General features: G+C 40.5%; 1 protein-coding gene across 2 annotated transcripts in view; it reads left to right on the top strand.

Moving 5' to 3' along the window:
- ino80 (INO80 complex ATPase subunit) overlaps window positions 1-13,154 on the top strand; it is a 191,659-nt gene that overhangs the window by 140,751 nt on the left and 37,754 nt on the right. For both annotated transcript variants that reach the window (XM_051919982.1, XM_028821952.2), the window contains exon 27: window positions 279-406. In XM_051919982.1, the coding sequence (XP_051775942.1) occupies window positions 279-406 (128 nt within the window). The remainder of the gene's footprint in view (window positions 1-278; window positions 407-13,154) is intronic.

Genomic DNA, 13,154 nt, shown 5'->3' with positions numbered 1-13,154 from the left:
TAAAACTTATTTAACTTATTTTTTAATTTGGGTTGACAAATTGTTAAAAGCCCTAGATCTTGTTTGAAGGCACACAAAAATGTTATTACATATAATTTTACTAACATTTTCTGTTTTTAATTTTTTTAAATTATTTCTGCATGTTTTTCACGGTTTAGTCATAACAGTACAAATCATTTTCAGGTTTAAGCTGATTTTGACACACACTTTTTGTTCTTTTCATATGATGTATAACTTATAACCATGGTGTTTCTTTCTTTTGTTTCCCTGATGTTTAGACAAGGAGAGTTTGATAACAGACAGCGGGAAACTTCACACTCTGGACCTGCTGTTGACACGACTCAAGTCGCAAGGACACAGAGTTCTCATCTACTCTCAGATGACAAGGATGATTGATCTTCTTGAGGTAATGTGCTGACTTATATCCTCTGTCTGGAGTGTGGGTTAAAGTGATCATGACTAAATGTGTACTAAAAACAACACAGTACTATAAAAATAAGCGCCTGCTGAAACAATATTGTGCATTGTCTGAAAAAAGGAATTGCTGCTGTTCATGTAGTAAACAAACATGCCTGATGGATAACTTTTGGTGATGATCAAAATATACAGTCATTGTTAAAAACGTAGGAAGTAAAAGAATACATTAAGTGTAGCACTGAATGATCAGATCAAATGAATCTTGCTATCATATACAGTATCACCTGAAAGGAAAGAAGGACATAGTGCTAAAGGGCTGCAGCATTGTAGGCTTTCAGCTGTGACCCGCTGTCATCAGCAGTGCTTAAACTACTCTAGCATAAAAAGCTCCCATGCATTATTATTGAATTGGTAATTATGATTTTATTTTTGGTTTTGCTTTTCAATCAAATAAACCACAGGGAAAAATTTGCCTTTGTAAGAGTAATGGTCTGTTTTTACAATCTTCAGCTTCAGTCAGACCACTTCTACTAAACTGATCCTAGAAAGCAACTACTGTACAGTTGCTAGGGCAAAATATATAAAAAATGATTTAGAGCCATTTTTCACAGCTATGTCTACTCATCAGAAGTAACTAGTCTTACAGCAGATTAGTGATGTGGATGATGCGGAGCATCCCTGTGATAACAAATGCAATCCAAATATACTTTTGAACAAATTGAAAATCCCACCCTGACAGGAGCTTTTAAATGTAGGAATAAGTTAACATTAATAAGCAAGAGGTTTCATCAAAGGCTCAGTGTCTGTTTAGTGTCAGATAGATTGCAAGGAAATCCTGCCACAGCAGAAATCCCAGGCCAAATTTGTTGACAGCTATTATATATATAAGGCACAAAGCTTCACAGCACAGTCATTATGGATCTAAGTGAATCTCAGAGAAAGAAGAGAATGTCATTGATTTGTGCCATCAACTGCACAGATGTGTTCAGGGTGAGCAACTAAGAGAGTTGCTAGTGTTTGTCACTGGAGGAATGTGTTTACTTGGATGTAGACCACAATCAGCAGGCATCTTTTTCTGGATTTTTTTTCTTTTGGTTTCCTTTTCATCAAAAGATACTGAAAATATTAAATAGTACATTCCAGGTTGTCTCAAGGTATCCGGAGTCTGCTTATTGTTTTCTCTTGGCTTGGATATGGCCAGACTCAGTTTTCAATAGAGTTCAAATCGAACAACTGTTTGCCAATCATCAAAGTAGTTGCAAGGTCTATTTTGTCTTTTTTGCACGGTTTAAATACAAATAAAATATGAAAGGTGAACTCTTCCTACAAAGACCTTCAAAACATTGGGAGATTTTAAACTTTTTATATTTCACCTTACATCTGTGCAGTTAAGTGATGCTAATTTCTCCTGTAACTTTTTACTAAAAAATATTGACAGATAGAAACATTATTAAAGTATTGCTGTTCTCTTTTTGCTTTTTGTTGTTTAGCACAAGTTAGAATCCATACTTTTGTTTACTAGCTTGCTAATTTGACTTATCAGAAGTCTTTAAGCAAGGGTCTTAAAGACCAGTGTGATAGATCAAATATACTGACCAGTGAATGTGTTTTGTCCTACCTATTGAAGTTTTCATCTATCCACCCATCCATACTCAAACCTGCTTAATCCCTTAGGCACATTGTAGGAGCCAGCCACAGTGTGGACAGTAATCCAGTACATGGGCAACCTCAAACACACACAATCGTACATTACAAGTCATAATTTAACATCACCAATTAAAACAGCCATACACCTCGAAATGTGGGGAAACAATTGTAGGACCTGGAATAAAACCTACACAGATGAGCAGAAAACTTGCAAGATCCACACAGACAATGACTTCACTGAAATTCAAACCCAGCCACTTAGAACTGTGACGTAGAAAGTCTAATCACTCTACCACCATGCTGCCCTATTTTCTTTGTAGCAGATGTATTTGGTTTTCTATTTGATGTTAAATGTGTGTTGGTGGGAGGAGTACTTCAAAGACCTCCTCAATCCCACTAACATGCCTTCCAATGAGGAAGCAGAGCCTGGGGACTCAGAGGTGGGCTCCCCCATCTCTGGGACTGAGGTCACCGAGGTGGTCAAAAAACTCCTTGGTGGCAGGGCCCCGGGGGTGGATGAGATACGCCCGGAGTTCCTCAAGGCTCTGGATGTTGTAGGGCTGTCTTGGTTGACACATCTCTGCAACATCGCATGGACATCAGGGACAGTGCCTCTGGATTGGCAGACTGGGGTGGTGGTCCCCCTCTTTAAGAAGGTGGACCGGAGGGTGTGTTCCAACTACAGAAGGATAACATTTCTCAGCCTCTTTGGAAAAGTCTGTTCGGGGGTTCTGGAGATGAGGGTCTGTCAGATAGTCAAGCCTCGGATTCAGGAGGAACAGTGTGGTTTTCGTCCTGGTCGCGGAACAGTGGACCAGCTCTACACCCTTAGCAGGGTCCTGGAGGGTGCATGGGAGTTTGCCCAACCAGTCTACATGTGTTTTGTGGACTTGGAAAAGGCATTCAACCATGTCCCTCGGGGAATCCTGTGGGGGGTACTCTGAGAGTATGGGGTACCGGACCCCCTGATTAGGGCTGTTTGGTCCCTGTACGATCTGTGCCAGAGCTTGGTCTACATTGCTGGCAGTAAGTCGAACCCGTTTCCAGTGAGAGTTGGACTCTGCCAGGGCTGCCCTTTGTCACCAATTCTGTTCATAACTTTTATGGACAGAATTTCTAGGCGCAGCCAGGGCGTTGAGGGGGTCCGGTTTGGTGGACTAAGGATTGGGTCACTGCTTTTTGCAGATGATGTTGTCCTGTTTGCTTCATCAGGCCGTGATCTTCAGCTCTCTCTGGATCAGTTCGCAGCTGAGTGTGAAGCGGCTGGGATGGGAATCAGCACCTCCAAATCCGAGACCATGGTCCTCAGTCGGAAAAAGGTGGAGTGCCCTCTCAGGGTTGGTGGCGAGATCCTGCCCCAAGTGGAGGAGTTCAAGTATCTTGGGATCTTGTTCACGAGTGAGGGAAGAATGGAGCGTGAGATTGATAGGCGGTTTGGTGCGGCATCCGCAGTAATGCAGGCTCTGCATCGGTCTGTCGTGGTAAAAAAGGAGCTGAGCCGCAAGGCGAAGCTCTTAATTTACCAGTCAATCTATGTTCCTACCCTCACCTATGGTCATGAGCTATGGGTAGTGACCGAAAGAACGAGATCGCAAATACAAGCGGCTGAAATGAGTTTCCTCCATAGGGCGTCTGGACTCTCCCTTAAAGATAGGGTGAGAAGCTCAGTCATCTGGGAGGGGCTCAGAGTAGAGCCGCTGCTCCTCCGCATCGAGAGGAGTCAGATGAGGTGGCTCGGGCATCTGATCAGGATGCCTCCTGGACGCCTTCCTGGTGAGGTGGTCCGGGCATGTCTAACCAGGAGGAGGCCCAGGGGAAGACCCAGGACATGCTGGGGATTACCCTGGAAGAGCTAGAAGAAGTGGCCGGGGAGAGGGAAGTCTGGGCATCTCTGCTCAAGCTGCTGCCCCCGCGACCCGACCTCGGATAAGTGGAAGAGAAGGGATGGATGGATGGATGTTAAATGGAAGATGAATATGCAGGGATTTAGACAAAGTATGTAAGTGACCTCATGCATTTCAGATTTGTATAGAGTGGGATTTTCTATCTATCTATCTATCTATCTATCTATCTATCTATCTATCTATCTATCTATCTATCTATCTATCTATCTATCTATCTATCTATCTATCTATCTATCAATCACATAATGTTGTTTAAAAATTAAAAATGTAAAAAATATGATCAAACAGCCCACAACCACTGAACTGAACCAGTGAATCCCAGATGCCTAGCTAGTCTTTCTGAATAAGGGGAATTGAATGAGGCAGGTTGGATCAGCACTTCCAACATTTCATTCCAAACATTCCAAATTTCAGCTCTTATACTGTCCCCTGTGCATTTCTTCATCTTATGTGTCATTCGTCTCACTAGCCTGCCTACCCACATTGCATCAAGTCTTGGGCTGTCATTAATTGTATTTGCTCTTACTGTGGTGCAATGGGATTTTTCAGCTTCATGCAAGCAGAGGCCCACTTATACTTAGATCTAAGTTACCCTTCTTTTCTGTGTTGTAAAAAGTAGCAAAAGAAGGTAGGAAGGACATCATTCTTTCAATGAACAGTTTAAACTGTGACTCATGGGGTCAGGAGCTGATATTTATTTTTGTAGACTGTAAACCTATCATATGGGAAATCAACCTAAACACTTCTTGCTTGAAACTGAAGTTTTGGACGCAACCTTCTTCTTTTTAATATTGGTCTTCTATCTGAATGAGGCTACAAATATCTGCTTGTGTCTCTTTATAGGACATATAGTAAAAGAGGTTGCTTTAATTTGGGTTGAAATATGACTTTATCAAAAAAGAGAGAGAAAGAAATTAGGGCAACGTTTCACGTGAGGTAATATTTATCAGAAAGACGGAATTTCCTTTTGTTCTGTAATGAGTTAGTAGACCAGACTAATTGTGGCAACAAAGACCTGAACATCAGGCCAGCCCGGTGGGCATTTTTGTCATTTAAAAAGTAACTGCACAGGCACCGACACGTTATATAATTAAAATCAAGAAACTTTTATTTCATGTTGCACTCCTTCTAGACACAACTGCTACAAACTGCTTTGTAAAGGAGTCACTTGGATTCAAACCATGTTTATATTATAATAGCAAAACGAGAATGTTTCATTGTACATTATGTGCATATCTATGTTTCTTCTAACTGGTAGCAACTTGTTTGAGGATTCTTAAAGATGTTTTTCCTTGTCAAGAGTAAAGCTGGCGGTTTGTGACATGCATTTTTTTCCTTTTTGTAGCCCTTTTAAGTCATAATGAAAAATACAGGTTATAGCAGATCACAATGACCGCCATCTGTTTTACAGAACTCATTTATTCCATTAAATGGTCATGTATAGTTGGAGTTTGTCCTGGCACCCCAGGTTCAAGGTAGACATAAATACAGGGTGAGATGTCAGTCCATCACAAGGGCATACTTGTTCACACACTCATGCTGTATAGTCACCAATCAGCTTAACCTCTATGGTTTTGTAATATTGGAGGAAACGAGAGTGCCAGGGCAAATCCACGTATTCATTGGGGGAAACATGCTCCACACACAAAATGAACATGATGGGACTCAAACCTGCTGTCCTGAAGATCCTATGTTGAGTCACTAGCTGCTACATCAGCAAGTCCTCATAATGTCCTTTTGTTTGCAGATTTAAAGTTTTTTACAGAGTGTACCCTATGATGAATTAACATCTTATCCAGGGTCCATTCCTTCCTTATGCTTAATGCTGTTAAGATATTTTGCTCTTGTACCCCAGGAGAAAAACTGGTATTGTTTCCCATTGTATCACCGTTTAAGAGGAGTTTCGGTGGATCGACCGCGTCTCCTTGGGGCGCGTTCAGTCCCCCTCTTCACAACGGCGTGTAGTGCTGGTGGGGGTTAGGCGAGCGAAGAGCAGATCATGCGACACAGCAACAGCAGCTGATCGAGCAAAGGGGAGGTAAAAAAACCTATTTGTTTCCCATTGTATCACCGTTTAAAAGGGGGTTTCGGAGGAGCGGCCGTGTTACCTTTGGGTGCGTTCAGCTCCCCTTTTCACAATGGCGCGTAACGCTGGCAGGTGAGGCTGAAGGGATTGGTGAGCAAAGCTAGCAGGGGGCAAAGCCCCCTAGTTTATTAATATATTATGAGTGTGTTACAATAAAAACAATACATAAACATCTTATGGTGAAACGTTTGCTACCATGGCAGTCTGTGCATTCTGCAGACACTTGTGCTGAGTAACGTCAAATCTTTAAGTGCAATGTTCTTAACATTGTGATTCTTTTGTAGGTTCATACTGGATAGTTAAGATTATATTCCATTTTATTCCTCAAATAGAAGCAATATCAGATATGCCCAGTATAACAAGGGGTTTTATTGATGTTGCAAGGGAAATTGTAGCCCTGGCAAAAAATAAAAAATGTTATTCTTTCATGCTGCTGCTTTGGGTGATAATGCGAGTCAAAGCAGTCAGTTTGCATCTTTATTTTAGCTATTGTCAGCACATTGTCTAGGAATTTTAAAAGTAGAATGTGATGAAAGACATACTCCTTCATTATTAAAGCCAGCCAAATACTCAGAGATCTATATTAGTTATAGCACATCTAGGGGGAATCCCAGACATGAGTTCTTGCTTTAACAGTTTGACTTGCTTTTGTTAAAAACCACAATTTAGTCATGGCTCTCCACAAACCATTAGCTAGATAAGTGGGTGAGAAAACAGATGGATGAATTAAAATATCTTTTCGTGTTTAGCATTTTCAGTGATTTTTAGAAATCTTTCTTATCCGTCAAGCCTTTCAAGGTGCTTGCTGTTAAAATTAATGTTTTTTGCTTTTTATTCCACACAATACTGAGAAAAACACAAAAACGTTGTTGATTTTTCTTTTTTTTTTCTGCTTTCAAGTCCTAAACAATAGCAGATGTTTCAATATCAGCTTTGTGGTCCCGGAATTCTCCTTTGTTCACTAAAATGAAGATAACAAAGTAGTCATTTTTAACGAGTGCTACAAACACTAATGAGTAATTCAATAGAAAGTGCACATGGACAGAAATGCTGCTCAGGCCTGAATCTGGATAATAACTGTAGGCCATGTGTTTTAGATTTGCTTGGCAGTCTGCAGTATTTATGCAGTAGGTTCTTAGAGGTTCCCTATTTATTTATTTATTTATTTAGATTCTTTTGAAACAAGTTGCAGGCACAGTGACTGCCAAAACTGGATTTTTGCCATGTTTTAAGCCTTTTGATTAATCAAAATGAAGTGTTGCTCAACTCACCCCTTTTTACATTAAAACGAGGACAAGGCAGAAAATTATTTTTTATGTTACATTTTATGGAAATTGTTACTTTTTCTTTTTATTAAATCATTAAATCAGATATATTAGCTGTTTGCACCCATGGTACTTAAATACATAGCCCCCACATCAAAACAAAAGTTTCACCCAGAGACAGTTATCCAGTTTGTACGAAAACATGGGGGATTGGCATAGGTAAAATGTTAGGTTTGCATGTTCATGACTTTCCACTAGAGGGCATCACATTTGATTACAGCATAAAAATTATAATGACCTTGTGAAGCCCACACTGCCAGCACATCAAGCTGAGAATGTGCCAATAATGAATGGGGTTGTCATTCATAAGATTTTACTTTTTGTACTTCTTGTATTTGTCGGTCATCTATACTGCTATTCCCTGAAGGAATTAGGCTGAAATATTATAGACCTCATGTTTTTTTTTTACTTGATACAAGGGTTGTCCATTTAGTCTGGCATAATAATACACACCCAATCCCTTTCTCTGATGACAGCCTTTTCTTGTTTGAATAGAGCTGCCTATTTTTGCCACTTCCTCATGGTATTGCTCGAAGAAATTACCACTCTTATAGTCAGTGAGTTTTGCTGGGAAAATGCGGCAGTGGTCGCTACTGCATTGGCCTAGTTTCTCGACGTACATGTCTGTTTATCTTTATTTTCACTCATGCATTGCCCATCATGCAAAGTTATCAGTCATTGGCATTACAGCTATAAACCTTATTCACGTGGTTCAAGTGGGTGCAAGAAAGTCACTACCATGCTACTGTTGTCGTATAATGTTGTACAATAGAATAGGCCAATAAGACCATTTCTTATTTGGTATTTTTATTATCATTTTTGTATTTTTTTTTACTCTTCTTCTACATTTGTTGCCTTTTTTTTTCTTTCTTTCTAACCCCAATAACCGGATAATGTGAGACAAAAAGCAAACATGAAAAAGGTTTGTGCCTATCCAGCATTTACTCTACATTGGATGTATTCAGCATTAATATTTGCTGTGCACCATCTACCATACCATACCATACCATTTTTATTTGTTAAGCGCTTAAAAACACAGCATTACAACTGACCGAAGCGCTGTACAGTTAAAACAAGCAAGACTAAAAGCAAAATATTAAAAACAAACATTAAGAGAGAATTAAAACAGAGGCACTAAAAACAGGTCAGGGGACCCAATAAAACAGAGAAATAGCAAAAAGCAAGTGGAAATAAGACAGGTTAAGAATTAAAAGCCAATGTGAAGAAGTGCGTTTTTAGGTGTGATTTGAATGTGGTGACTGAAGCGGCTTGCCTAACCACTAAAGGTAAAGGAGTTCCAGAGCCTAGGTGCAGAGACGGAAAAAGCCCTTTCACCACGAACTTTAAAACGTGCCTTGGGAACGGTTAGGAGCAGCTGATCTGCGGATCTAAGAACACGAGGGGGATTGTGACGATGGAGCAAGACACTCAAATAGGCAGGGGCTAGACCATTTAGTGCCTTATAGGTTAAGAGGAGTATCTTAAAATCAATTCTGAATCTAACCGGCAGCCAGTGTAGGGTTTTTAAAATCGGTGTAATGTGTTGGCTTCTGCTGCTTCCAGTTAAAAGCCTTGCAGCCGCATTTTGAACCAATTGGAGTCTAGAAAGAGTGGCTTTACTAATACCATATAGGCAGGAATTAGAATAGTCGAGCCGGGACGTAATGAATGCATGGATTACTGATTCCAGGAGGTGGTAAGACAGAATTGGTTTGAGTTTGGCAATTCGCCTGAGATGGAAAAAGCAGGATTTTACTGTGCTGTTGACTTGAGCATCCATTTTCAGGACCATATCCATTTTGATTCCAAGATTGGAAACAGATGAAGTTACTGGAATGGGAAGAAAGTATTGGAATGTATTTTGTAATGCACGTAGTAATGAAATACATTGCATTTTTCATTTCAACAGATGGTGCATCACAAACATTAGCACTTCTTCTCTGAATCTCATACCAGATGGCATATAACAGAGACATTGCAAACAGATAACACACAGACACATGTGCAGACACCTGTTCTTTTATTAAGGTGGATGTGTTGGAGAGTTTAATTTGTCTGTTTATACATTAAAAATAGTTGAATAGTTCATTGTTTAAATTGCCAAACATGATGAATCCATTCTTCTACTGAAACCTGTTAATTCAAGTTTGATTACAATCTACACTGATGTGTGGAAAAAAAATAAAAAGCTTTTTGACCAACAGTCAGCTGTTAAAAAAGAAAAATAAATACATTTAAAAAGTTGGGTCAAAATCAATCAGCCCTCATTCTTCATTTACTCATCACTGGCTTAATTGACAGACAATCCTTAAGAAGCTGAATAGTTAATTATGGCATCATAGCCTAGAGTCTTAGGACGTCGACTACATAATTGGCAGGTTCTTCTTCTTCTTCTTCTATAGCTATTTCCATTTTTATATGGGGTTGTAACATATTTACTGTATATGTAACCTCACGTATTACTAAAAATATTTATAAATGAATATGCAAAATATTCCATACTAGACAAAGAGCCCATTTCGACAACGTAAGATGAAACGGGCACGAGTGGAATAGTAATAAGTATAAGCACCACAAACCTGATATAGGTGTATTGAATGAATGCGTAATTGAATCAGAATGCGTAATTAGACCTCGAGCTGTAGTCGAAATCGCCTTTCAGGCCTCTAGAGCTTTAATCGAAGTCGCTTTTCTCTTTGAATTTTCGCGGCCGTAAATCCACCGCCTGCCATGATGTCGGTCTCGTAAGGTTTTTCGGGCAGCTGCGCAGAAGGCGACTGCGCATTCGGCTTCGGACAGACGTGAGTGAGTGAGTGAGTGAGTGAGTGAGTGAGTGAGTGAGTGAGTGAGTGAGTGAGTGAGTGAGGAGGCTGGCGAATTATGTATTAAGATGTTCATATGGTGAGACAGAGGTGAGTACAGCTGTTAGAAATTTCTAGTTTCCCAGGTTTACTGTAAATCCTGGCCCAGTTACTGTATGTGAGGAGTTGTCCCTGCCAATATGGTTTTCTCTGGGTACTGTAGTTTGCTGCCATATCCCAAGGACATCTGCATTAATTAGACTATTAATGCTAAATTGTCTTAGTATAATTTGAGTGTGAGCTTATATTAGTATGTCCTGTGTTACACTAGCTTATCTTTCAAGATACATTAATATAACATTCACAAATCCACTTCAAAATTGAGATGGTCCCAGATTCTATCCCAGAACAATCTTGCACAGCCAACAGCCAGGCTGTTGCAGATCCTACTTACTTTTATATCCACATTAACACAATTAGAATCACAAATTAACCCCACAGTCCCTATTTTTGGAATGTTCAAGGAAAGTCAGAGTGCTGGAAGAAAGCCTCCCACACACATGGTGAGAATGTACAAACTCTTCACAGACGGCGTCAGGGTTTGCAGGGGATTTGAGACCTAGACATATGTATGCAAAATAATCTCTGCTTCACTTTACTTGAGTAACCCTTATCACAAAATCCAAGCATCTACACAGATCTGCAGATAACCTCTCTCTTTCCACAGTCCTCACTTTCTAATGATTCATATCAGTACAGCAAAAATTTAGTTTCACTTGAATCCATGGCTCAGAAGTACAGTTGTATGGTACTAGTCATCAAAGTGTTTCAGACAAGGCATGTTTATTATACTAATACTTGGGTTCACCTAAGGCTGATAGCCCATTACATGATTTCTAGTCAGAGGGGATGACATACTTGACCACAGCACTTGGTGATCTCGTTGTCTGAGCATGTCATATTACATGACTGTAAATTGCAGGATATGTTAAATTAGATGATTGCATAACTACTTTCCAGCACATTTCCCAGGTATTGCAAGTTCACCCCCTTTTTATGACCACCTATAATGTGCTGCCTGACAGAAATGATGCCTATGCGAAAGCTTTACAGGTAACACTGAGTTTTGCCACAATCTCCTTTTCATATAATTCTGTCACAGTATATTAAACATATGACATCAAACTGGCGAGTCCACTTGTATCCGTTTCTCTTCGTAGCTGCATTATATGCATTGCATTACAGTTCTGGATGAGCACTCATTGGTTGTCAGCTCTCATACACACTACAGCCTGCCCCAATGATTTAAGACTTGCCATGAGCTGCACAGACTGGTTGAACTAAGTTGCTTGGTATGCCAGACTACATGACTGAATGTTACTGGGGTGTGCCACAACTGACTCGCTAAGATGTAATGTTACAGTATGTATGTGTCTGAAAAAGTCTTCCAATGTTTGTAGCCAAACCCTCCTTCCAAATACCAATATACAGTACATGAAACTGTGTCATTATAAACACCACAGCAGGTGTCGATTAATCTTTTTATAAATTTTGCTTAAACACTACAATCTGTAGTAATGTAGATTTTTCAATGAAAACTCTTCCCTCACCTTCTGCCTTCAGTTAAGTGTCGCCTGCTGTCTCCCGACTTCGACTCCCCAAGGTAAGGCAGCAGACTCCTTTTATGTTGGACCTCGAAAGGATTCCTGTAACCCAGCGTGATTTCTGGAAAGCACTTCCTGGTTGTTTGGGAACCAGGGCAGTCCTCCCCCAACAGCGTACCCCCTTGTGGCACCCAGGAGCCATGTCTGGGTTGTACTTCCAGACTCTACTTCCTATAAATCCCTGCAGGTCGAACCACTGCCAACTAACATATGGGAGATGGATCTGCTCCTGACCTCCGGCTTCTGCTCATCCATTGCCCAGTACCTTCCATTTTGTCCAGCTGGGATGACTTTCTGTCCTCCATGGCACTAACAGCTGTTATTAGTCCTTTGTAAATAGAATGCATGGGTGGTGTTTTATCGAACAATTCAGCACAGGAGATGTTAACCTTAAATATTTAAATGCCACTTAATTGTCAAGTGGAAAGCAGTTGCACAAGCAACACGTTTCTAAAGGCAATTGGTTAAGTTTTAGGTTTTGAAACAGACACCAAAAGTGATCAGTTTAATGATAATCTGAATCCATACCGGGGTGGCACGGTGGCGCAGTGGGTAGCGCTGCTGCCTCGCAGTTGGGAGACATGGGGACCTGAGTTCGCTTCCCGGATCCTCCCTGCGTGGAGTTTGCATGTTCTCCCCGTGTCTGCGTGGGTTTCCTCCGGGCGCTCCGGTTTCCTCCCACAGTCCAAAGACATGCAGGTTAGGTGGATTGGCGATTCTAAATTGGCCCTAGTGTGTGGGTGTGTTTGTGTGTGTCCTGCAGTGGGTTGGCACCCTGCCCGGGATTGGTTCCTGCCTTGTACCCTGTGTTGGCTGGGATTGCCTCCAGCAGACCCCCGTGACCCTGTGTTCAGATTCAGCTGGTTGGAAAATGGATGGATGAACCCATACCAAGTATAGTAGACTTTTGCTGGCAGCTAGATTTTTAAATTATTGTCCTTTAAAGAAGAATGTTCTGCATTTCTAATGTTGTCATTCTATACACTGTTAATATAACTTTAAAAAGATTTATTTCTTAAATAATTTTTGAGGGGAAATACAAACTGTTGCATCCAAAAAACAGCAATGAAAACATTTTAGAATACTAACACAGCTCCTGGTAAATATCACAAGCAGCCCCATGTCAAAAGCAGTGGAATTCTTCTTTTAGGATATCAGGCCAGAGAACTGTTGCCATTTTGTAGGTTGTAACTCTTTTCATAAATCCTGAATTGCCTCTGTTCAGAGTCAAAGAAAATTAGAGAGCACTCTCCACTTGTCAGATAACTTTACACCAGGAATCTTTACTGAATGTTAGATAGCAAACGATT

Source organism: Erpetoichthys calabaricus, chromosome 16 (assembly GCF_900747795.2).
Source record: "Erpetoichthys calabaricus chromosome 16, fErpCal1.3, whole genome shotgun sequence".
NCBI classification, from domain to species: domain Eukaryota; kingdom Metazoa; phylum Chordata; class Cladistia; order Polypteriformes; family Polypteridae; genus Erpetoichthys; species Erpetoichthys calabaricus.
Note: the sequence above shows the minus strand (reverse complement) of the source record. Positions and strands in the feature narration are given on the sequence as shown.